Below are 27,766 nucleotides of genomic sequence, written 5' to 3'. Positions count from 1 at the left end.
CGCTGTCGCCCAGTATGAAGATCGCTGACTTGCTGCCCTACATTAGTGCAATGGTCCGAAGTGCAATTAGTGAAAGTGACGTCAATCGACATTTTCCTAAAAACTGTAGTTCATTATTTTATCATTCCATAATCATACTTCGATTAGGTCTCATCTTGTTTTAATTATAAGTATTTCATGTAATTTTCTAATTTCTAATTAAATCTTTTATAAGTATATTCGGTTTTTTTTCGATCCTCCGATCGCAGCTAACGTATTTGGCGCAGTCGGTAGGATACTCGCGGGCCGGTTCGCGAGAGTAGATCTTTCTAAATCGCGTCGCGAGTCGCCCGGGAAGCTGTCAAGATTCCATCAACGAGTATCCTGAATCTACGGACCTGCTGCAGACCAGGAGGAGAATCCAGAACTCGATTCACGGAGAGAACCAGAATGAAATATATGTGAGTACACTTGAATTGATCTCGTGTTGCTTTCCTTTTATCATAGTGTTTTAGATCCTTATATTATCCTTTGTGTGTTAATCTTACAACTTCAAGATTTATCACCCTAGAGCCAATAGTCTCCGCGAGTCTGAATCCCGTCAGGCTCGCCAGTGTCAATTAGATAATAGTAGAAATATAGATTTAAATCAAAGTTTAAATAACTCGTTTGACGAAATGTCTCACGAACCAGACACGATATTCAAGGCCCTCCGCCTAGTCCCGGATTTCGATGGGAATCCCAACGTTCTGACAAGGTTCATTAACGTTTGTGATCAGTTAGCAGTAAAATATTTGAGTAACACCCCAGGCAGCGAATTTTCCAATCTTTGCTTAATAAATGGCATATTGAATAAAATAACAGGACCCGCTGCATGCACAATCAATTCCAACGGGATACCTGATAGTTGGTTAGGTATTCGTACTGCCCTTATCAATAACTTTTCCGATCAACGGGACGAAACGGCTCTGTACAATGACCTCTCTTTAGCCACTCAAAGTAACAAGACGCCGCAAGAATTTTACGATCATTGCCAAACTTTATTCAGTACGATAATGACTTACGTGACTTTACACGAGACAGTACCTACGACTGTACAGGCTAAAAGGGATCTTTATAAAAAGGTCACCATGCAGGCATACGTTCGTGGACTCAAAGAGCCCCTGGGATCCCGTATACGCTGTATGCGCCCTCCTACAATAGAGAAAGCCCTGGAATACGTCCAGGAGGAACTCAATATAATGTATCTCCAACAACGTAACGAACCCAATAAGACTCATGCCACCCCTAAAGTGGCAACACAACCCCTGCCTTCATTTGTTCCGCCACCACGGCATAATCTCCCGATGCCAGTGCCCAACTGGCCTGTTCCCGTAGGACAACAGCCCATGAGGCCTCCGCCTCAACCCTTCAAACTCCCAGCACCAGGCGCACCTAACATGCGTATCCCAACGAATACTCAGAGGATGTTTAGTGCTCCACCTCCTAATTACAACCCTCGCAGTAATATGTTTCGCCTTCCACCCCGAAACAATCAACCACAGTTTCAAGCCCCTCAACCTATGAGTGGTGTCCAACGTTTCACCCCAAGGACACTGCCGCATTCCCAAATGTTGACTGGACATGACTGGACTAAGTCAGGGAACCCACCTCCAACAAACTATTTTAAAAGCCGAGAAATGAATGTGAACGAATGTTTGACAAACGACGACGGCTACTCATATTACAACAACTACGACCTTTATCATGACCCAGTTTACAATTACTATTGCGATTATTATACTAGCGACTTACCCGAGTCTACTCCCGAATTAATTTATTATAATTCGACTGACGAATACCAGACGACTGATGAAAATCAACCACAGCCAAGTACTAGCCATGCTGAGCAGGATTTTCAGGAGATTACGACATTAAAAAAGCAAAGATAGAAGTTAATCTTCAAACACAGAGGCAACTTCCGTACATTCAAATAGCTCATCCTCCTCTTAAACTATTAATAGACACAGGTGCAAACCAATCCTTCATAAGTCCCGAAGCTGTTCAGCAATACTTTGCTAATTATCCCTTAAACTTTGATCCGTTTGAAGTGACAAACATACACGCAACTAGTAGAAATAATTACTCTATAACGTTGCCGTGTTTTCCTGAGTTTTTTGATAAAAATAATATGAAGCTATTTGTATATCGGTTTCATGATTACTTCGACGGTCTTATCGGCCTAGATTTATTAAGTAAATGGGAAGCTCGAATAGATCTAAAAGAAAGCCAACTTTTGACCCGTTTTGCCTCAAACCCTATTCATATGTACAATTCACGGAACGTGAACCTTTACGAGGATATTATTCCAGCAATGTCCTCTAAAATAATTAAGGTTCCCTTAGATTTGGCTAACGGCGAAGCACTCATCCCGGAACAGATAATTTGTAACTGCATCATTCACGAGTGCCTTACAACCGTCTCTAATAACCGTGGCTACTTAGAAATAGAAAACACCACGGCGAACGATATAATATTCTCACTTGATAGCCCCGCGCACGCTGAATTATTTAATATCGAGTGCACTCGCACTCAACAACCAACGTCGCGCGCTGATGACGTCATTTCGCGCTTACGTACCGAGCATTTGAACGAAGAGGAAAAAGCCAACTTAATTACTCTTTGCTCTCGCTACCCGGACGTTTTTTATATTGACGGTGAGCAATTAACATTCACAAATAAGATTAAACACCGGATCAGGACCACCGACGAGGTCCCTGTGCACGCTAAGAACTATCGATATCCTTTTGTTCATCGAGAGGAAGTTAAGACTCAGATAGGAAAGATGTTGGAACAGGGCATCATCAGACCCTCCGACTCAGCCTGGAGCTCACCCATCTGGGTGGTGCCCAAGAAAATAGATGCGTCCGGCAAACAGAAATGGCGACTCGTGGTTGACTTTCGCAAACTGAACGAAAAGACAATTGACGACAAATATCCCATACCCAATATCAATGACGTCTTGGACAAGCTAGGGAAATGCCAGTATTTCACCACACTTGACCTGGCCAGCGGCTTCTACCAAGTGGAGATGGATCCCCAGGATATTTCTAAAACGGCCTTCAATGTCGAGCATGGACATTTTGAATTCCTTCGAATGCCCATGGGACTTAAAAATTCTCCATCCACATTCCAGCGAGTGATGGATAACGTCCTCAGAGGCCTCCAAAACGATATTTGCCTAGTGTATCTCGATGACATTATTGTCTATAGCACATCCCTCCAGGAACACATGGTAAACCTGGAAAAAGTATTTCAAAGACTTCGAGAGTCCAACTTTAAAATTCAGATGGACAAATCGGAGTTCTTGAAGCTTGAAACAGCTTACCTTGGCCATGTAATCAGCAGGGACGGTGTTAAACCAAACCCTGACAAGATCTCCGCTATACAAAAATATCCAATCCCGAAAACCACTAAGGAAATTAAACAATTCCTTGGACTTCTCGGTTACTACCGAAAATTCATTCCCGATTTTGCACGTACCACCAAACCTCTGACTCAATGTCTAAAAAAGGGTAGAAAAATACTACTCACTCCCGAATACGTAAATTGCTTTGAGAAATGCAAGACTCTTCTCACCAATGATCCCATTCTTCAATATCCTGACTTTACTAAAGAGTTCAACCTTACAACAGACGCTTCAAACGTGGCTATTGGAGCCATATTATCCCAAGGTCCTATAGGATCTGATAAACCTGTGTGCTACGCTTCTCGAACACTAAATGATAGCGAAATTAACTATAGCACAATCGAGAAAGAACTCTTGGCCATAGTGTGGGCTACGAAATATTTTAGGCCCTACCTATTTGGTAGAAAATTTAGGATACTGACTGACCACAAGCCTCTTGAGTGGATGATGAATTTAAAAGAACCAAATTCACGTCTTACTAGATGGCGACTGAGACTGAGCGAATACGACTTCACAGTGCAATACAAGAAAGGCAAAATTAACACCAATGCCGATGCTTTGTCACGAATAGAAATTCATCTAGGCGACACTAGATCATTAATGGAAGAAATTGACGAACTTAATTCCCTATTAGGCAACCCGACCGAGGTAGCCCTCTCTAAACCTAACTCTTCCACTGAGACTGTACATACTAGCCACGAACACCCGATACTAGAAATCCCGATAACTGACGAACCCCTGAATAAATTCAACAGGCAAATACATCTCACTATAGTTAATGATGTTAAACGAAAACCCACTGTGACCAAACCATTTGACACACACACACGAACAAGTATACAGCTATCAGAAACAAACTTGGAAGAGGACTTAGTAAATGCTATTAAGGAATACGTCAACCCCAAAGTTAAGACAGGACTTCTCATTAGCCCCGCTCTCGCAATGTACTCCATTATCCCCATAATACAGGACAAATTTAAGGGCTCTTCAATGAACCTAGTACTAACTAAATCAGAAATAGAAAATGTCAAGGAATATCTCCGCCAGCAGGAGATAATTCGTCACTATCATGATGGCAAAACTAACCATCGTGGCATCAATGAATGTTATTTGTCCTTATCCCAAAAATATTACTGGCCCAAGATGAAGGACCAAATCACTAAATTTATTAACGAATGTACCATCTGTGGTCAAGGCAAATACGACCGAAATCCTATTAGACCTCAATTTAATCTTGTGCCTCCTGCAACTAAACCCTTTGAAATAGTTCATATGGACCTGTTCACTGTACAAAGTGAAAAATATGTCACCTTTATAGATGTCTTTACTAAATACGGTCAAGCATACCATTTGCGTGACGGTACTGCCCTCAGTATACTACAGGCTTTATTGCAATATTGTACTCACCACGGAGTGCCCGTGACGTTAATAACTGATAATGGTACTGAATTCACCAATCAGTTATTCTTAGAATTTACTAGACTGCACAAGATCAACCACCATAGAATCTTAGCCCATTCCCCTAACGATAATGGTAACATTGAGAGATTTCACCTGACTCTCCTAGAACATCTAAGACTCCTGAAACTACAGCACAAGGACGAACCCGTTGTGAACCTTTTGCCATATGCGCTTATAGCTTACAATTCTTCCATACATAGTTTCACAAAATGCAGACCATTTGACTTACTTACTGGACATTTTGACGCTAGAGACTGTCTAAATATCGACATAACTGAGCACCTTTTACAGCAATACCTTCAGAATCATAGGGATCGAATGAAGATAGTTTACGATATAGTTAACAACAAATCCCTAGTAGACAGAACAGCCATTATAGAGAACAGAAATAAAAACCGGGAACCTGAAGTACAATATGCTCCCGAGCAACAAATTTTTATTAAAAATCCTTTAGCTGAACGTCAAAAGGTAGCCCCTCGCTACACTCAGGATACAGTATTAGCAGATTTGCCCATTCATATTTACACATCAAAAAAACGCGGTCCCATAGCTAAAAACCGCTTGAAACGTATCCCTAAAACAGCTAATTTGTTACAGGATACTACTAGGAATGATCCTTCGGATCACTCGGTCTCAAGAGATAAAACTTGAGAGCTTGGCTGACGGACCAGGACTACTACCCCACAAACTTGGACCCATGAGATTGACCACTCACCATCATACATTTATACAATATGTTCAACTTGACCTCATCCAAGAAAAAGTCGACTCCCTACAAACCCAACTGACGAGTTACAAGTCCCGACTTATTAACGATACACACTTACTTTATGAGACTCAAATTGACTATTTAACTGAGAAGCTTGGCAAAGTATCAGTACAATTAAAATCATTAGAACCCAACCGCGTTAAAAGAGGTATTGTAGATGGCCTTGGATCCGTTATAAAAAGCATAACTGGTAATCTGGACCATTCTGATGCCATAAAATACAATAAAGCCATTAATCTTCTTAAAAGTAACCAAGATAAAATTGTCTCGGAACTTAATAATCATATTAGCATTAATAAGGAATGGATATCCGAACATGACAAAATTTTGACACAAATTGTAGATAACCAGAATAAAATTAATACAACTATTGAATTAATATTGAAAAGCAATGTATACAACGAAAATAGTTTAGTTAAATATGCCAGACTTGCTCAACTCTTAATTATAATAAGCGAAAACGTTGAAGACCTTGCTCAGGAACTAATTAGGTTAGAAAATAGTTTAGCTTTTATCCGTGCATCAAGCACACACCACTCTATGATCGATGTGGACACTCTTAGATCTATGATAATTAAACTTAAAAATATCTATGGAAATGAACAAGTATTAAATCTTGAACTTAGGCAATATTATGATGTCATTAAACCAGGCTCATACTATACTGATAATCAGATAGTTTTCATATATAAATTCCCAATAGTATCCAGGGAAATATATAGCTTCTATCATCTATCCATAGTCCCTAATAGAAATAATCAGGCCCTAATCCCGACCTATCCTTTCCTAGCAACAAACGAGATTTCATTCATGTACATAGAGACAGAATGTCCGAAGCTCAGCAACTGGTATCTCTGTGGAGACGCTACTCACCACCAGCTACGCAGCAAACCTGATTGCATCAACGAGCTCATCGTCAACCAGATCCTGAAAGAAAATTGCGAATTCTCTACGGTCACCCTGAAGAAAGAAGCCATGGAAAAGTTGGACGACCAACACTACGTCTTATCTTTTCCACAACCCAGCAAAGTCCAACTCCTCTGCGGGAGACGAGACTACACCACACTTCAAGGAAGCTACCTCATCACGATTCCCGTTGGCTGTCATCTTAAAACTACAGAGTTCACCATCACCAATGACAACGACGAAATAAGAGGACAACCTCTGAAGCTGACAGAAATCCCATCTGACACGGAGAAGCAAATCAGGATAGCATCCCACATCAACTTGAACTCCATTGACCTGCAAGGACTACACAGACTCCAGGACAAGATCACTATGGAAGCCCCGATCAATATCACCGACATCCCACTCGACGTATATCACACAACCATCCCATTTTATGTGATACTGCTTGCTGCGAGTATACTTGCAATCTTCATCGCATTCCGGCGCTTCAACAAGAAAAGGAAAGATAGCCAGACTAAGAAGAAGGAAGAGCATCCAGCACCTTCCGGAGATCAGCAACATCATGACGCGATCCCGGCAACATTTTCACTCAACGTGATAAAATAGTTGCCGTTCTAAGGGGGGAGGAATTACGCTGTCGCCCAGTATGAAGATCGCTGACTTGCTGCCCTACATTAGTGCAATGGTCCGAAGTGCAATTAGTGAAAGTGACGTCAATCGACATTTTCCTAAAAACTGTAGTTCATTATTTTATCATTCCATAATCATACTTCGATTAGGTCTCATCTTGTTTTAATTATAAGTATTTCATGTAATTTTCTAATTTCTAATTAAATCTTTTATAAGTATATTCGGTTTTTTTTCGATCCTCCGATCGCAGCTAACGTATTTATCGTTACTTCCATGTTATTGTCAAATACTTTGTTTACATAATGTAGGACGAAGGTCCGAGCGGGTGTCGTACGTAGGCACCGTAGCACGCGACGTAGCGGCAGTCACGCTACGGCGCTCGAGGGTGACGGACGAGTACGCTACGCCGTAGCGCCGCCCGGTCGTGATGTTGTGCTCTGTAGCGCTTTTAGCGATCGCGCTTTGCGCTTCTGCCCAAGGACGTGCGGTAAGAATAACTTTACAATACTTAATATTCCCAAAATAAACTCTACGGTAATTTCTAATTTTAGTAAAGTTTTGCAGTCAAGTGGACTCGAGTGGCTTTCGACGCCGAGACTTACACTCATACGACTGTGTGAGACGTAGTTTTCTACTTTTAAATGTTTTGTGCCGATAAAACTGTTTCACTATTTAGGTTTTAGATTTACTTGGCAAAATTCTACTCATTTTGCGGTTGAACTTTCCAACAAGTAACCTTGAAGATGCGAGTAAAGTTTGAGGACGTTCAAAACTTAACTTTGTTACTCAGACATTAAATATGAGAATACTGTATTTAAGGAAACTCCGGATTATTATTTAATAACTTTGTTATTGATTTTAAAACTTTGTGATTGATTTGAAGCAAAAGGGTCTTTGAATAACGTCAAAAAGCTACAAATGCCTAGTTTCAGTAAATTTTGATTGTTAAGTAAGTAATAAAGTCAAACGGTTTTATTAATGTACTGAATTATTTAAATTTAAATGATATAAAATTAGTAAAATAATAAAGTTTTGATTTGACAAATTAATGTTACCTATGTCTAAAATAACTCATGTTTAAAACGTTAAAATCAACATAAACATTTACGAAAATATAAGATTGACATAATTGTATTCAACGGTTATCGCAGTTTATAAGTTAAATAACTTTTTAATAATTTGAAAAGTGTTAGATACATTTTATTGCGATTTTCTCAATCCGCGTGGAATTCTTGAGACAAATAGGTATTATTTATTATTTGAATAACAGTTATAACTTTATAAATACATTGCGTGGGTTAAATCAATACATTCAAATTGAAACTAAGGAATATGTACTTACCCTCTGGTTTGAAACAGTCACTCGTACCTATAAATAGTTATATTTCGAAGGAGATTAGAGAACAATTATTACATTATAGGGCGGGCGGCTCATTCCGCCTCGTAGTGGCACATATGCCTAATTATATTTCGAAGCAACATAACCTCTTAAGCACCATCTAAACTACTAACTACCGAACACAACTTAAGATACCCTCAACTAGACATCAACCCAAAATCGATCACACTCAACTCAGCATTAAGTCCATTTTGCAATGATAGAGCTTAAGCCAACATGTCCCCAAATGTATGAGATAATAACGTTTAAAATTGCGATCGTAATTGCTTTTGTGATTCATATTTAATATTAAACTGAATGCTCAATGAGAATTTTAAGGGTTAATGGCAAACCAATTATTTCGGCGATTCAAAAATATGCGGGGTTTTAATACGTTATTCATAGACCTTTTTAATATTGTAGGTATTGATATTACATTGAGTCGATTGATTTTAAACGTCACGTCTGTATTACAATTACCATAAGAAATTCATGCTGTGATCGTGTGTGGATAGGATAACATGAGATACCATTTCGCACATTTATTTTGGTGTACACAAGCATCTCATTTCTTCAGAAAAAATGGAGCCAGCTAATATCACTTATCGCTCCAGCCTAATCTTTCTAATTTCATAAAGTCTTCAGGTGACTTGATAATACATACAACGTTAGGGTTACATATTTAAATTCGGGAGTAAGTTCAGTCACTAGGCCCGAGCAGTAGAGTAGGTACCTCATCCACGCCTTACTCGAGTTAAGGAAAGCGTAATCTTTTTTCGGCCGTTTGGTGTAGTGGTTCAGAACGGACTACTATGCCGAGAGGTCCCGGGTTCGATTCCCGGCCGGGCAGAAATTGAAATGATGAATTTAAATTTCTGTGACGGGTCTGGGTGTGACTATGTATAATATTTATGTATTTAAAAAAAAAAGTATATAAGTAGTATATCCGTTAAGCTAGCACCCATGACACAAGCATTAAGTTGCTTACTTTGGGGCTAGCTGGCGCTGTGTGAAATTGTCCAAAGATTTATTATTATTATTATTATTTTTTCACAGTTTAGTATTAAAAATACAACCAGCAATGAATTCAACATTTTCAAACCAATATATCTGTTCTTTAGTTAGTCTAAATAAAATATTTTGTGACAGTTACACCAACACAAAACTATTCAGAATGCATATCACTACGACGTATGCGGTCTAACTCCACACAAAGGATCCGTATCGGATACAAATAAAATATCAAATGGAGATGTCGAAACCAATATTTTATTTCGCGACGCCATTATTTTAGTTGCGGAGCAGTTATTGTCGCGATGAAATGCGGTCGCTAAAACTAAGGCTGGGTTGCACCATCTTACTTTAACTTTGACAAACGTCAAAAATCTGTCAAACTCCATACAAAAAACAACGGTTATCGTCATAGTTACGGTCAAAGTTAGGTGGTGCAACTCAGCCTAAATAACGATTGGGTTCGTTACTTTTGACTGAACATAAAATAGGAAAATATTTTTAACAGGCTCGCAGATTACAATTTATTTAAAATGAATTGGATCGCTGAGTGTCAAATGCACCCTGGGGTGCTGAATCGTTTCAATAAATTAAATATTTCAGAATTACTTTTGACTATTTTATTTTAGTGAGTGACAAATGGTTAAAACGGAGTCCACCATTCGCCAAAGGCTGAACGAATAAGTACATTACTCCTAAAAATAAATTGAAAGTCATAGAAAAGCCATCATCTGAAACTGGGCCGCGCGGGTTTTCAATACATTTTTTTTAAAGAAAGAAAGAAAGAAAATATTTTTATTTAGTCCAAACATCTTTTCTTAACCCACTTACTCCTACCAGGTGTTATAACACCGCTAAAAAGTAGTTCGGAATATCCTCAGATAAATTATAAAAATATCGAGAATTTATTTACTGTTCCTTGTATTTTCTCTTCATTACGAATCAATCTGTAATTGAGTATGTTCGATATCGCATATTTACTTTATTTTGTTAGTATTTTACTATTTTGAATTCTGTTATTTAGTTTTGTGCAAAAACGTTTTATAAAAGCTATGATATTTCATAAACATGCTAGTAATACCTCAGATTATACTAGTTATTATTTTAGGTACTACTGTTAGCTACAAAACTATAAACTTATGTTTTTGAAAAGCTTTACATTTTTGAGACTTTTTATGACAAAATTACGATCGGTGTTTTAACACCTGGTCGCATAATCGACGTCTAACTTGTATATTCATTAAAAGTTTAGTCCACGATATAAAAGACCGCTGAGACTTCACGAAATAGTGGAAATATTAGAAAACATTGACGACCATGATCGGATACCGAATTACATAGCAATTTTACCACCAGAAAATGCTAATGCAGAAGCAACAGATGAAGATTCTGGTGAAGAAGACCACGTTACCTTACAAAATCTTCCAGGTTAGCCTGCTTCCGTTTATCTAACTACAGTTACTTATAGCGTGTAAGTTTTCTATTGCTATTTTTCGTGAATTTCCAGGTTCTTAACTTAGAGCCGAGGCAGAAGTACAGTACCACAAGTCTTCTTCAGACAAAGAGGATAACATCCCGCTTTCTGAATTTTTTAAAGTAAGACGAAATGAATCTAATAATGCCTCCAATGCAGCTAGTTCTTCTGCCATGAAAGTACCTACCGCAATCACAATTATTACACCAATGCAATATAGTGCAAGTACCTTCTGTTAAAGTTTGTGCCAAAATGTCTAAAATATACATGGCAAAGCAGTTATACTCGAAACAATATTTATGAAGAATGGCGCCACAACCAGGGTCTACGGAGCTTACATCCCTATGTATGTACTACTGTACTTACGAGTACTACATGCAACTGACATGTAAAATTTGCAAGAAAAAATCAATTTGGTGTAAAAAATGCGCCACGTACTAAAGTATCCTGGGTTATGATTTATGTCTTCACCATCCTCCTACCTCCTCTGAACAAGATTTTGGTATTTTTTAAATAAATGTGTATAACTTACAACTCGTTTTTAACTCTTAAACCTAACAAAATCATAGTATAATTTTTTCTCGTAGTAGTAGTCCATTCTCCGACCAGGTGTTAAAACACCACCCATTTTCCGGCTTTTCCAGTTGACCAAGAATTTTTCTAAAAATTTTCTGTGGATACTTGACCTCTATTTAGAAACATACTAAAAATTTATAAAAATTGACAAGGATAAAAAGTTTCAGGAGTATCTGGGTTAAGATAAAAGAATAATTAGGCACCAATGCGCATAAAGATGGATTAAATACATTTTCTATCAACAAAACGCTTCTTGAATTAGCTTAGAAATGTTATGACTTACAAATAACTATAACTAACTTAGTTTATCGTCACATGTTTCGCAACTAAATCAAGATACCATATTATGTTTTACTACCTTGGACACCCACCTAACTCTACCACCCAAACTTCAACAAGTCAGTAGTTAGTTACAACATTTAGCTGGAGTCGGTGCCGTTTGGACATACCCAACACTAGTTTCCACCGTTGCAACTCACATAAGTATAATGAAGCATGTTTAACCTTTCCCTACATACTCCTGGCTACACAGGAGTTGCAGTGGTGGGAACGAGAGGTAGGAATAGTCCCGAAATGTTTAACCTTTATAATGATTTACTTTTATAAACTTTGAGCTGCTTTCCTTTTATGAAACCTTAATAAGAAACCACCTACGTGATTGTATCTAGAAGGTAAAAATAAAGAGAGCACTTAATATACCACTAAAAATAATAAATTTTATTTAGGCTATCCCGCTATCCTGCTAGATCGAAGTCAATTTAGAAAATTGGATTTTAAATTGAGCCCTATAGTTACAAAACGAAACAGTGTAATATTCAACAATTTTGTAAAGGAATCTGTACCTACTATATATGTATTTAGGTCCTTATTGTAATTGATTGTTTGGTTCAAGACAAACGAGAGGCTGTCGAATAGGCCCGATAATGAAGTCTTCGTCACAGATGTCTTTCCCGTTGCGTAAACGAACGAACAATGAATATTAATTTGTTCCAAAGTATCTCATCATAATATTAATAATATATTTTATGTTTGTTTAAAAATTTAATTGCTCAAATTATTGTTACAAGACGTGAACTTAAAGTTTCAATCACTTTTAACAACTAAACTACAATTACCGATTCTGAAAACAAATTAATTTATATTTTTATAAAACGAATATCAATCTGGTTAAGTACTTTTGTTTTAGTGCTACTTAATTTTCCGGAGATCCCAGTTAACTGTGAAATTTTATGAACCAAATAAATGATTTTTTTCTTTCTTTCTATACTAGAGTATGAATTTTAATTAAGTGAACCGAATAAAAAGCTTATAAAAACTACACATTAAATGGATATGAGTTTATGCTAGTCGTATAACACTTGAAATGTTAGTTAGCAAGATATAGAACAAATATTTGACAGGCGAAAGTTGGGCCAATTTCAACTTTTATTAAAGTTTCAGCCAGCGGCCAAACTCATTAGAGCACGGTGTTGGCGCTAGCGCATTCCTGTAGTGCTTGCTAGCCGCAAAGTAGTGTTGTACGCCGATACAAATAAATTACACGTCGATATTAGAGAGAATATTTGGATATACAAGAAGCTCAAGCTTTCTTAGGATTGTACAGTCACGGAATGAAAAGGTTCGTCAGTTTTCAAATTGATTCCTTCAACGAATCGCGAGCACATATTACCTTTTGAAAGTATGTTACAGAATAATCTCGAGTTAGAGAAAATAATCTTTAACTGTTCGCCAGTAAAGTTCAAAATTATTCAGATCAAAGTTGTTTGACGATTTAACTTGTCAAGAAGATTATTATGATTGATAAACTAAAACCTTCTTGTTGGTTCAACCTAAACTACATTTTGTAACATTGCACTGATGGGATAGAAAAATAAACAAGCAAAACCTTATTCGTTAGCAAACGTTAAACGTCATATTTATTTAAATGTTAGCAGCACTGTTTCTTGCACGGTTATGTTGGCAGGTTTGACTCTTACAGTACCTAGTGCAAGCGAAAACCGACACTAAGGTGACGAACCTTTTCATTCCGCGACTGTACTATAAATCCAACAGTTATATCAACTTCGTAAGTTAATAGGCTGTTGCTCTTATTAGGCTGGGTTGCACCATCTAAATGTAACTTTAACAAACGTCAAAAATCTGTCAAACTTCATATAAAAACACCGGTTATCGTTATAGTTACAGTTAAAGTAAGGTAGTGCGTCTCAGCCTTAGAGTTTTTTTAAATAGCTATTATTTACAGAGTCCGTTGACGCTTTAGGACCTATTGCATGTGAGAAATACACAGAAAATGATCGCAATTTTTTAATAATGTCTGAATTCAGGGAAATTAATTTCAGGGAGTTTTCAAACTACAAATAAAAAACTATCACGAGAAATATTTATGATGGTTGAGACGTATTACAGTTGGTCGATACTCAAACTCTATACGATCGGGCTACACTATTCCGAAATTCCTCCGAGAACCCTTCCATAAGCCATAGATATAAAGTTGAAATTTAAGAGAACATTCTTAACCACCAGTGCAAATTGACCAGACGATGCTTTGGCGAGTTTATGCATGAAATTTTAGACGAGCTCAAAGTCTGCCGACTTTTAAAACTACTCTGGGCAAAAACTTTCTCCTCAGGCGAAGTTCTGTTACTTCGTCGTCTTTTCGTATTGATAAACAGCCAAGATGAAGACAAAACACAAACTTTCTTGTTTCATTATTCAGAGCAGTTGGTTCAATATGATTCAGTAGGTAAAGAATTTCCATTATGTTAAGGTTCGTTAAATAGATCATGTGTACCTATCTCGTCTCTCTAACGAGATGAGGTGATGTTAATCTTCTTAGATAAGAAAAATTAAGTGCCTATGAAACTGAATGAGTAATAAGATAAAGGAAAATGAAATTATCAAGGGCAAATTAATTAAAATAATTCACCCGTCTTGTCTCTATACTATGGAAGATACTTTTTGTATGGTTTAAATCGATTGTATCATTGTATTGGACACATAGACTGCAAAGTTTTATACGGGTAGTACGAGCCGAACAAAAACCATAGTTAAAAGAAGGAAAAGACTGGAAATACCACTGTGAAAAGGATTTGTCTGACTGACCTCGAGGCATTTATAAAAAAACTATTATAAAAGTAAGTATTGTGTCTTTTATTCAGCTATCAAGTGACGACAACAACAGACACTTGGAACAGTGATGTAACTTAATTTATAAAATGAGGGTAAAGAAAAGATGATATTCTTTTGAAAAACTTTTCAGCAGTTTACGTTGCTAGAGTTATTAAAGACTTTGAAATAGAATACCTTAAGCGTACTACATGGACGTTAAGTGCAGCTAAGTGTGCGTAATGACTCCATTCGTCGAGGAAGCTTTTGATGCCGAGAAATGTATTTGCTTTTGTAAAACATTCACCTAAAGCTCTTTGTTCGGGTTCATTCTATTATTTTGTGATAATTAACAGATTAATTATTTTTATACGAGGGTTGGATGCGTGTTTTGTTGTCTTAAATTTGGATTTATGTAAAGATAACAAAGTGGACTAAATGAAAACAATTCAGACAAATATTAATTTATCATTACTTTACACATTATTTTGTTAGCAACTTCTATTAGTTCCATTAGTAAGTCACATAGACTTACAGAGAGTTGTATGTAAATACCTATTCTCAGAATTAAAGTAAATCGATTTAACTCGATTTGATTTCGAATCTCTCGAACTTGATTGCTTGATTGGAAATACTCGTACAAAGAGTAAATAGTACTTTGTAAAAGTGGTGGAACGACAAATAACCAAGAAACTAGTTTGATTTGCACTATCGCAAGCTTAGGTCAACCCGATCTGAAAATAAAGATCAGTGCTTCTGAGATCATTTTGAGCTAATGGTCCCATTGAACCATTATAGAGGCATAATAAAGTCGTAAATTATGACATAAAGGTCCCCATTTATTACAGCCGCCCGAAAATTGGAGAAGCTGGCTTACTATGTATTACAACCTGCCGAGATGTAGGTGGTAGGTACAGAGACGACGATGGCACGTCAGCTAAACAATGTGGTATCTTAAGTATTTGTAATAAGCGCTATTTTGCTGCACAAATGTAGTCTGATGTGCTGTCGACAGTACGTTCGTTTGTTTCAGCCAAATGACGTCCACTGCTGGACAAAGGCCACCCCCAGGGATTTCCACAACGACCGTCCTTTGCCGCTCACATTCAGGCACCTTCTTCGACCTTCACCAGATCGTCGGTCCACCTAGTGGGGGGTCTGCCCACACTACGTCTTCCGACCAGTGGTCGCAACTCGAGAACTTTTCAGCCCTATCGGCCATCAGCTCTGTCGACAGTAAGAAAATATATTTGTTTTATTTCTCTCTTTCTCCAAGTCTCTCTTTTGTCTGTGCAGGTAAACATCAGCAACACATGGGTGCTGCCTGAGGAGGGGTTCCCTGTGTTCTACCGCTACTTCAGGGACCGCATCTCTTGGTACGAGGCTGACGCCGTCTGCCAGTTCCACCATGCGAACCTCGTCACAGGTAAGGGTAGTCTAGAAACTTATGGAAATATGAGGTTTGAGAGATAGGGTTAATTTGTAGCTACCTAATAAGCCGTACTTTCTTCAGGAAGTTTCAGAGAAATTGAAGTGTATCTTTTGAAATCTTGGTACAGTTCAAGTAACTAATTGTAGGCTCCTATTCTGAAACAATGCTCAAAATTAGTCTCAAACTCAGACGTAGTTAAAAGTTTGCCGTTGGTGTAAATATTTAACCAATTCAGTCTTTTTTAAACTACCTAACAGATTAATAATTTCTTTACATATTTTTTTTTAATTACCTAAGTGTCTTTTTTCAATGCTACTTACCTTGAATTTTATAATCGGCGTCGTCATCTCCATTGCCTCAATTAACATATTTTCCATCAAATAACATGAGTTAAATAAATTAATCCCGTTTCAAATGAAGTGAAAATGCTCAATTATTGTTACGGCACCTTTAGCGGAATTAATTCCACTCACAGAAGAAACTTCTTGTCGGGCTTCCCAACATTTCATGTTACGAGCTTATGAGGCTGCGGCGGGAAGTTTTAATACTAAAGTTGCGGCTGCGTTTTGTTGCTTTCATCTCGATAACGCGATCTTTGCTGGTTTCGTCTGGGTTTAAGTTTAGTAAATCTACTCTTGTATGGTATTACTTCGCAGAATTTGATCCTTTGGAGTAACAATGGCTAGTGATATTATAAATACAAAAGGTTGTGAGGATGTATGGGTGTATGTTTCTTCTTTCACTTTCTTTCAGGCAAAAACTAATGAACGGATTATAATGAAACTTTATGGTGTAACTGTTATAATTATCTGTGACAAACTGAATTTCAAGCCGCGAGCAAAAGCTAGTTGAGTAATATTTTTACATGATTTCAATGTCTCATTATTTTTTTTGTTATTACACAAGTATGCATTTCAATTAACAGAATCTCAAACTCCATATCGTGACGCATTAAAAAATGAATTAAGATAATCGGTATTCTAAAATGGGATCCGAAATTCTCTATTCATTCTGAACACAGACGATATTCTGTATCTTGTCGAAGAGCATAAGCTTAAATTACTCGTAAATACGTTGTAGCGCGGTCTGGGTCCATTTCTTTGAATTCATTTAGTTTTAGTAGTAGTGCGTTGAACTGTTTATGTTCTCATTAAGTTCGTCTAATCGACCGCTCGAACTGCATCCAAGAGGGTAAATAAATAGAGTGAGAATATTTCAGACACAAGTTTTTGTAGAAGTTTATCTTTTCAATATGTATGAATGAACAATTTAAAAAAAACATTTTAATAACAAAAGGATATAATAAAATAGCTGTTGTAAAAACAACACATTTACACTTTCTTCTTAGCAATAAAACTTACCCATGTCATGTAAGTTTTATCGTTTAAGTATCGGGTTGGATTTGGGATAAAATGGAAACGTCCCTAACTTCCGCGAATAACAACTCGACTATAAAACTGGAATGGACTATAACCGCAAACTTATTAATATTTTCAGGAACCCGACTTGAAATACGAGTCGCATATTTACATTTTCTTATCGGCAGGTACATTTATTCATGATAGGGTGTTTCGGGGTCAAGTACCCCATCAGGGGTAATGGGGGTCGTGGCTGGTTCGTCGTTGATTACGCAAAACGGCCGGGACGTGAAATACTGTACCACAACTACCACTATGCGTGGGACAATGGTTGCTTAGGCCTGATGACAGACTTAGATAATCTGCTGCTGAGTCACAGTGAAAATATTTTTTATTCAACTAACAGCAATAGCTGACTCCGAAGTAGAGCTTGTATGATATGATAAATATTTGTGCTCACCCAATCATGGATGTTTAATTGGTCCCATGCGGGAATTGAACCACCATTACTTATTTAGTCTCGTATGTTAATTTGATTATGTACATACCTATAATCCAAGAGTCGAATAAATATTTTGTAGGGTTTTTAATGACTTTTGCAAAACAATTCGTGCAAATTAATCTGAAAAATTATATCACAAATGGTAATAAATTTCACTCTCCCCGGTTTCCACTGAAGAGTAGATATTACTTGCACCATCGCTTGAAAAGTTATTATCTTGTTTTAAGACGAAAAATCACGGCCCCGTTTTGGGTAACTAAGTTCGGAAGCCATTTAAACTTTGTGGACAGTGTTCCCGTTGCAAAGAATTGTTTTAATAATAAATAAACTTTTAAGTGAAATGGGCCACCGTTTTGCCGTATTATGGGTCAACGTAGAGTTCTATAGAGACGAGCTCATCCGGCCGTGATCCGGGTTTTCTTTGTTTTTATAACTTTCCTTTTTTACCCAAATCTAATTTTATACTTACTGAAACTCTACAAAAGTATTTATAAAACGTTTGTACCTCTGTATAGTATAAAACAAAGTCGCTCTGTCTGTCTGTATACGTTAAAAACTACGTTCAATCTTTAAAACGACGTAACGTATAATAATGCGGTTTTCATCAAACAGATAGGATTTAGTCTTGTATGTATCGTATTTTAGAGGAAGGTTTAGATAAAAATTACACACATGCAAACCCGGGGTGAACCGCTAGTCATTTATAATCCACGTTCTAAGAATTAGTCCCGCTATATCGCACAGTATTAAATCCTCATACAATAGTCTAATCTCCTTCAAATATCTGTAGTTATTGTAACCAAAACAGCCTGTGCCTTTGTCGAAGTATAAATCTATTACGCTCTTAGGATATACTATGTATACCTAAATAAGGACTAAAATTGAACGTTGTCTGGAGTCAAAATTCAATAATCTAACCAAGTAACAGCTAAGACTCGTAGGGACTACAAATACCTTAATAAACCGTTTACGAAGCGAGTCGGCGAATATGCCAGACAAAAATTAGTCTGACTGCAGTAACGGCTAATTTACTTCCCGGAGGAACGTAATAACACTATCCCTTTTACCACGGATAGTGGGTATTCGCAGTAATTTAATCTACTTAGGATAACTTTCATACGTTTTGCAGGTAAATTGCTCCAATATACATTAAAGGTTTCTAGGCATGGTTAAATTTGTTTTAAAACATGCTAGTAGATGCCCTAGATTTATTAAATAAAATCCCAATAAGATAACTCAAACAAATTACAAACCACGATAACAAAAGTGAGCCTGTTTAATATTTACTTCCAAAATGTTGGTAGAGGAGTAAAAGAAAAAGAAAATAACAAACAAGACTGACTATTAAATCCGTCAGCTTTTAGAGAGTATATTTTTCACAACCTTGATATTTCGCACCACGTATCGTAATCCATAGCCTACCCTACATTATACGACGTTATGCAAGTCACTATGAATCGCTATTATCGGTAAGCCATAATACCATTAGCTCCTTGTGGAGGTTTGTTATTTCAGAGCTTCATTAATTTGCTGTCGGCACACGAGAAGGTTGTATAATACATTTGACCTTCCAAAAATAATGACAGTGTTAAAACGTTTTGCTAAGACCAGAAGTCATCATAATAAATGCACACTTAAAGATCGATGGGTCCTAATATCGTAAAACATTAAATGTGGTCATTTATGTAAAAACGATTCGGGTCATCAGACCGCCATAAGCGAGGGTCGAACGGGATAGAAATGAGTCGAGTCGACACCCCTAATATCGACCGGAATCATTCATACGGATCCCTAAACTTTTCTCTTTTGAAATTTGTTTTCTTTGTATTCTAAGCCTAGGTCGCCGTTGCCAGCGGCTCCACTCGTGTGGATTTCGGTTTATCAGAAAAATATTATTGCGCATCCTCCGGATATTGTGTATTCTCCCCTAAAAAGCAATCTTGCACACCGGGAATAGAGTCGCATTTTATAAGTAAACTAATTTCTCAAATTCTATCAGAACTCGTAGGTTCAGAGATTAACCTCTTGAAACACAGGTGTGTTTTCACAAAGAACTCTTTATAAAATTAATGAAGATGAAACGGGGATTTGTCACCTAAGCGTTTTTAAAAATAAAATTAAAGGAAGTCGATATTCTGCGAAGCTTAAAGCTTAGTTATAAACAGCATATTCCTAACTAAATTTATTTTAAGTCTTAGCAGTCTTAGTAATACGAACGTAACGAAAACTTAGCCGCGGTACTTAAATTATACCTTATCGCAATAAACCGCCAACGCAAACAATATTATACCAACCTTTTTTTGAGAACCGGCACTCAACCTTTTTCTTTGAGAGAGAAAGCAAACTTCTTCTCATTCAATACTTTAAATAGGGGACGGGGTCGTCGGGGTGCAGTGTTTAACAAAACAATATCCCGTTTTATTCAGAATAAGCTTGACGTGTCATTGTGGAGTTCTCAAAAGGTCTCGATCCTTTGTAACAGCCCCTCTATCCTGTAAATAACTTAAATTAGTTTCCAAATTCCAATTTGATTCAGTGCCGTGTTGTGGGATCTGTACCTCTAGTACGAAAAACTTTCGAGTTCAAGACGAGGACGAATTTTTGTACGTTTCGAGTTCGAACTCGAAACGTTCATTCTTGTTTTATTAAGGATCGTACTCGTTAGCTTAACTTTCTAATTTCTTTCGTCGGCACGCAAGGCCAAGAAGCTTCTTTCGACGAGTCATAGAGTATTTTACAAGTTTTTTTTTTATTTAACATGGAATGGTGTGTTCCGTCCGAAACATGCTGCGTTATTTTAAGATGTTATTAAATTTAAAAAAATAAGTTACAAAGATGAATAATGCTCATAACGCCTCATTAATTGTTTATACGTTTTTGTTATTGTTTGTTTAATATGTAAGTATTTAAAACCATTATTATTTATTACCAATCAATATTTATATTGTTGGGTAAACAAATTTCGGAACATCTTTCGTCTTGTTAATGTAGCTGGCAAGCAAAGCGGCGTTATGAATAAATTTAAGTTGCTATAGAAACAATGTTCTGTTGATTGTCACTTGTGTCATAGAAAATAAAAAGAGCTATCCATTGTGTATTCCTACTGTTGTAATAAATTAATTTGGTGGACAAATCTATCTTCTATTTTTCTACTGTAAAATCACACTCAGCCACACGCTCACACACGTCTGACATTGAAAAGACAGGGATTTTTCTTGTTTTGACGTATTTTCTAACCTCTTAGAATGTTATTAGAAGTCGTAATAAAATAATTTGAATATAAAGCTATGTTTTAAAGTAAATAAAGACCATTTAACGATGTTAACATGATGAGACATCGGTAAGTAAATTAAATTAGCAAGTGAAAAGATTTTTTAGTTAAATCATGTAGTTAAATATGTATATTGTAATTCTATCTTGTTTTAGATTTTATGGAATGGAGGAGAAGATTTAACAGCTAGAAATTAACAAAAATCCTGCAAGAGCATCGAGATCTCGCTTTTGGCGAGTGGAAGTCCAAAGGCAAAGTGCAGCGGTTTGCAGTTCTTAGGCTCACTTTTTTGGACCTAACAAGACAGGAAAAGAATAGTCAAAGGTATGTTGATTGCAATAATTGAATCTTTATTATTTAAGTAGGTACTTACCTATGCATTCTCTAGACAAACTGAAATGTTATGCCCTTTCATATTGATTGTTAGGATGGCAAGTTAAATTAGTATTTAGTTAACATTACTTTTTCTTTTACAGAGGAAACCCGAGTAGCCAGATGATAATATATGAAACCATGAGCAGCCAGCCATTGAAACTCTCAGCAATTTGAATAACAATTTTGATTGATTACCAATCATGTATCATACCTATTAATAGAAAATTAAAACTGTTAGGTACCTATGTTTTAATTGAAATTCAAAATATTGTTTAATGTTTTATAAGTATTTATTAAATAAATTGTCACACATATATTTTGTTTTAATCCCATTAATGTCTATTTGCCCGCAAGTGTTGATGGTATTTCTTAAGTGTGCCTAGGAACCTTAGTCCTATTACTTATTCTGTGCCGGAGCTGGATCTTTGTAAGGTTTGGGTAGGGTAGGTACCTGTAATGATTAATAAATGTTGATGAGTAGAATACTATAACATTAATTTTATAGTTATTAGTATAGGTAAATAAGTTTATTAAGATCTAAAACTTTCTGGCTAAAACACTTACGAGCAAAGGTATGGAATCACCCTGTTGTGTTTTGTTCTGTATGATCTTAAGAACTGAATGCATATGACATTTGTATAAAATAGTTCATGGATAAATCTTATGTAGGCATGAGTACCTACCTACTTCTCCGAGTATGTTGGGGGTATTGAGAGCATTGGTTAAGTAATTCCAAATGCTTCTTCATACCATCAGTGCCTTGGTATGAACTGGATGCATCTTAATGCATAGCACATAATATAACCTGTAATAATTATTATCTATCAAATGACAAAGAAATCATGTGGTATGTAGAGTAGACAGAATGTATGAATAAATTATGTACTTGCCTTGTGTTCCAAGGACACTCTTTTTGTTGCCATAAGACTATCTTTCCGGCAATTTGTCACACAAGTAGGTATCTTACAGGGCAGATATGTACCATCCTAGACTGCATCCCTCTTAACATCATGTGCGATTGTGGTCAAATACCTGCCTTGTTATGCATAAAAAAAATAAATAAAAAAAAATCTACTAAAATGCAGGTTTATTGACTTTGAGGCGGTATCGCTGCAACAACCACAACATCAGGATTTAAGTTTTTCCTTATTATGTTGCCCTATTAGATATGAAATAAACAAACATTAGGAAAAATGTCCACAAAATATATTTTTTTACTCACTGTTGGGATGCTTCCTAATCTCTTAACTTAAAGCATCTAAACAATCTAAATGATGCCAAACAAGGAAATAAATTCGCCGACCACATAATCTCCACATTTAAGCCTCAAAAACACGTAAAATTTATATCAACGTAATCTTCTCACAACAAAATTGACAGTGACACAACATTCGATGATTTCAACGACAACGAAACGACCGTTGATTGTCAAAATTAGGTTCGTACTACGTTATTTCATACAAAATCCATCTTTCGTCACGTCTTTTTATGACCTATAGGGGGCGCTGTTTAATTTTTCATACAAAATTTTTCGATGGCACTTTGAATACGCAAACGAAACGAACTCGAAAGTTTTTCGTACTAGAGGTACTGAAATATCTAATACAGCTTACTTATTGGGGTTAGATTTCTGAACAGTGTTAGTTGCTAGGGCAGTTATTGAATGTCTAGAAGTCCTCATCTCAGTGTGTTAGAAACCTGATTAGGTCTTACGTTTCCTTATCATTGTTAGTATTTTATTTTCAAATTATTTCATTTGTTTGTGCAGAAGCAATTTAAAAAATCCTTATTGACTTTTGTTATTCTTTTATCTACTCTACAATGAGAAGTCCAGTGCTGAAGCAATACTTAGAATCGAATTTCATTGTATACCGAAACACAAATTGGATCGTGGTCCTCGAAGGCTCAAGTGGCCGAATCGAGGGCCTATATTTATTTGCCTTCATCGATTTTGTAGGAAGCTTCGAAATGTCCTTTCTGCTTACATTATTCAAGCATCTACTTAGCAGTTCGGCCTTTCAGATGGGTTTCTTGTGTAAATTGCCACTCCAACTTTGAATATTAACTTTTCGAATCAACTTTCCCGATGTGGTTTCCTAAACTTTCTATACATTGAGTTTCGGTACTTTCGATTGATTAATTCTTTCGACGGGCAAGAAGTATCGTTCGTGAGCTGAATGCTTGTTTTGTTTTGAGTGTTCTTGGCTCTTTAGGCGCATCTTGACTAGAATACTTTGGACTTAAGATATTTATCTTATTAATTATATAAATTGGATTCAACTTTGGAACATTGTTGGAAAAAATCTCAAAGATTTACATTCAGCAATCAGAAAGGTAGTTTTCCCAGTGAATTTAAAAGAAGTGTTTTCCAAACATTAGAATTCATAAGATAGAAATATAACACTTCTTTGAAGAATAAAAAACAAACAATTACAAGATCTCTGTAATCTTTCGTAAGATTGTAATAATGGAATAAAAAAGCCAGACTGATGAAAATTTTATTTACGCGTTGTCGCTTTCGAGGAAGCGGGCTGACCCGCCATACATCACGGGGATATATCGCGCCTCAGATTTGGGCCTCCGTCACACATTCTCGGCTTTTTTCGGCACTCTATCGTTGTTGTGAAAGGTTAGGAAATATCGCGCACATAACTTAACAAGTGTGCTTACGACCGTTTTACCGATAAAGCTTAATAAAAAAAATATTGTAGTTATTCATTGCTTTTGTTTGCAAAATAAGGGTTTGTTGATGATAAGTAAAATAGAGTTTATTTAGATACTTATATATATAAATATTTTTTGTAAGCAATATTTCATGTAAAACACTTGTAATCAAATAAGTTAAAAATGGCAAATAATACACGTCTTGTATAGTTTATTTGATATTGTTACGTTATCAAAATCTTTTTGGGTTTTCTTAAAAAGAAATTTCAGTTGAGAAGAAAATAAATTTATCGGCAGTGGATATTTGTTACTAAAACATAAGTAATGCGTATTGTTTATTGTCTCACCCTATCGTTGAATAAATAATTCGTTTTATATAACCTCCTCAAATACTTTGAAAGACAAATGAGCCAAACATTCGGCTTCAAAAAAATTCAAGAGCGTTAAAAAACTGCCAACTTTCCAAGCCAATACGACCAATCCAAGATGACCCGGACAAAAGTGGGGCAATCACTGCATCCCGGACAAACAGTAATCCACATGAACAGAAAACCTGGTTCGGCGAATCACGTACCAGAGGCCTGCGATGGCAACGGGGAGCTATGGCCGGAGGGGAGGGAATGTGCCTCGAATAATCAGCATTAGAAACTTGATTCTTTACGTGATCCAAGAGGACAATTCGGGCTGTAAGTACTTGTGTTTGTGTTTCTCATTTTAGAGCTCGACAGCGTTAAGAGTCCGGACGAAAATGGAGGGAAGAAAATAAGTCTAATGTTCTCTCAAGTTTAAATCAACAAAAAACGGTAAACTTTTTAAACAAATAGAGTGTCTCAAGGTTAGTAGGTACATTGTCATTCTCATAAATTAGAAATTAAACCATTTTCGCGTTATTACACACCCTTTCAAAAACTACATCGTCGTAAATCATAACCTTCACAAATATTAGCCAACTCAGCGCCATTTTCGGCGTTATTATACAATGTTTATAGGAAAAATAATACCCTATTAGTTTCTTTAGGGATAGTGTTTATTAAACACACATGGATCGGGCTCGCAAAAGTTTGGGGCTATTTTCTCTCAGGCGTAATTTCTCTCGAGGATTCTCTCACGAAAATTATTAACCTAAATTGGAAGAGAATTCGGCCTTATTAGCTCCCTCGCACTACTAATGTTCTGAACAAAAATGATAATTAATAATTAGTGAATGATTGTAACGCGGCAGATTACATCCAGTAATTGTTAATTGTTTTAGTAATAAATGTAAAACGTTAAACTAATTGTACACCTACAACTAGCTTCAAATATTCCGAGTGTATTTCAGTCTATCACTGAATGTCTTTGTCACACCATTATACTTACGGTCAATGTTAGGTGGTGCAACTCAGCCTAAAACTTTTAATTTTTGCAACAAAAGCGAGCATGAATTTTCATATCATATGCCTAATATGATAAACGATGTGTTGTCCCATACAAACATAAATTTGCATTAAAAACAAGCTTGTTTTCCCTAAAACCCCCAACATGTTATTGTATCACCAGCGTCTTTTCAATTGGGTACCCTACTTTTTGTGTTTGTGCAAGTCCGTGAGAGTGAACACAATCGTTTTTTCTTTATTCAGCAGTCGCAGGGCAGGGCTTCGCCATCAGGGTCTCCATCTATTAATCTCCACATGGTCGTAAAAGGCAGCCAACGTGCAGAAGCGACCTAGATCGTAATAAATGGTGTCCCGTCATGCGCCAGCCCTTTACGACCCTAAGGGCCGCTGCACACCGCTGGGTAATAAAGGCCGAACTTAGCTTGTTATTTGTTGATGTCGTTAGGGCCTATTCCGCATGATGGTGTCCGTATTACGGGTATATCCGCCTCAAACTCCGATATTATACATGTAATCTTTTTATTTCCTTCAAAACTCAAAGCCTCTCACACCGATTGCCCCCAAATATTTTCAGTTAGCCAAATTATTATAATTTATTTCGTACTTTATTAAACTTAAAATGTAAGTTACTTTTCTTAAATAAACTACTTATGCTTATCATGGCCGCAAAGAAATATACCGTCGACTCTTACTTGTAGTTATTTTATTCCTGGGTGTTACTATGTATAAAATGTATGTATTAAAAAAAAGTATATAAGTAGTATATCTGTTAAGCTAGCACCCATAACACAAGCATTAAGTTGCTTACTTTGGGGCTAGCTGGCGCTGTGTGAAATTGTCCAAAGATTTATTTATTTATTATTTATTTATTCATATTCATACTGTTTGCAATAACAAATAATGTAACAATAGTTAATCTTCACGAAAATACAAATTGTTAAAATGAGATTTATACCGCTAATTCATTTTACTGAGCTCAGTACTTACTTGCAAATTAGCAATATGTAAAACAGCGAGCGCGCATACTGTGGTGCAATAATCAAAAGTGAGCACTTACAGTGGTAAAGCAGTGCCTACTCAATTAGTCGTGTAGTGCGGCCCTAACTCGCGGCCACCTCAGGACCCAACTACGTCCATTTATTATTTAAATCCGAGTGGACTTAGAATTCCGATCCGTTTATGTAAATTGATGCTAATACGCTCGACACCCGGGAATTTGCACTTTCACATCCGAGGTTTTCGATGCAATTCGTTGTGCCACAGAGGGAAATTCTAGCTGCGTTTATGATAATTTTTTGTTCCCCTAAACTGCTAAGATTTTTTAAAAGTATTATAAAAACGTGAAAATGATATCTCAACTAAAAAGTTATAAATGAAGAAAGATAGTTTCAGATGATCTAGTGTTCTAGATGTCTCTAATTTACAACATTGCCAAAGTCTATTGTCACGGACTGAAACGTAGTATTTACGTTTGTGGATTTATTTAAGTCCACCGTAAAACAATAAAAGTAGCTATAAACAGCCGAGAAAAATCTTTACAATATAAACTAGCGCGTGAATTAAAGATAGTAAGAAAAAGTCAGAAAAACACCGTGCGAGCACTTACCAAATTTAGGACGCTCGGTTTTACGACATACTAAAACGAATGTTCACCTACTCGTATTTTCTTTCTCCGGCAAAACTCACCTCTAAATATTTGAAACTGTTTTTTCCGTAAGCAGAAATATGGTGCTTAGTAGATGATTTGCGATTTTGCGTAATTTCGGGAACACAGGAACTTTCCTTTCTCTGAAATTGGTAGATTTTTTTCAGGAAAAGTCGTCGGGAGTATTCAATTCACTCTTTTTTCAGTTACACATCTGTCGGGACAGAAACATATGTGAAAGTATATTTGCACAGCCTGCAAAATCATTCCATTGATCACAAGCGATACGAAAATAGGCTCGGCCGATGGGTTTCGAAAAGCTTTCCCATTTAACCGGTGGCTACGGTACGATGTTTTGACGTTTTTCACGAAAAATGTACATTTATTTTACGTTTTAAGAGTT

General features: G+C 36.5%; 2 protein-coding genes and 1 long non-coding RNA gene across 3 annotated transcripts in view; all 3 read left to right on the top strand.

Annotated features, from left to right (window-relative positions):
* Positions 1-7,416, top strand: LOC135087682 (uncharacterized). The gene is made up of 2 exons (XM_063982427.1): positions 1-440; positions 5,486-7,416. The coding sequence occupies exons 1-2, from the start codon at positions 430-432 to the stop codon at positions 7,170-7,172; spliced, it is 1,698 nt and encodes a 565-aa protein (XP_063838497.1). The 5' UTR covers positions 1-429; the 3' UTR covers positions 7,173-7,416.
* Positions 7,417-7,575: 159 nt separating this feature from the next.
* Positions 7,576-27,766, top strand: part of LOC135088144 (uncharacterized) — a 78,832-nt gene continuing 58,641 nt past the window's right edge. The window contains exons 1-2 of the mRNA XM_063983027.1: positions 7,576-7,683; positions 16,037-16,166. Coding sequence (XP_063839097.1) covers positions 7,624-7,683; positions 16,037-16,166 — 190 coding nt within the window. The 5' untranslated portion in view covers positions 7,576-7,623. The remainder of the gene's footprint in view (positions 7,684-16,036; positions 16,167-27,766) is intronic.
* Positions 20,924-21,868, top strand: LOC135088248 (uncharacterized). Its single transcript, XR_010260980.1, has 3 exons — positions 20,924-21,372; positions 21,459-21,627; positions 21,780-21,868. It is a non-coding gene; the product is annotated as an uncharacterized LOC135088248 (long non-coding RNA).

The sequence above is a fragment of the Ostrinia nubilalis genome, chromosome 3 (genome assembly GCF_963855985.1).
Source record: "Ostrinia nubilalis chromosome 3, ilOstNubi1.1, whole genome shotgun sequence".
In the NCBI taxonomy this organism is placed as follows: Eukaryota; Metazoa; Arthropoda; class Insecta; order Lepidoptera; family Crambidae; genus Ostrinia; species Ostrinia nubilalis.
Note: the sequence above shows the minus strand (reverse complement) of the source record. Positions and strands in the feature narration are given on the sequence as shown.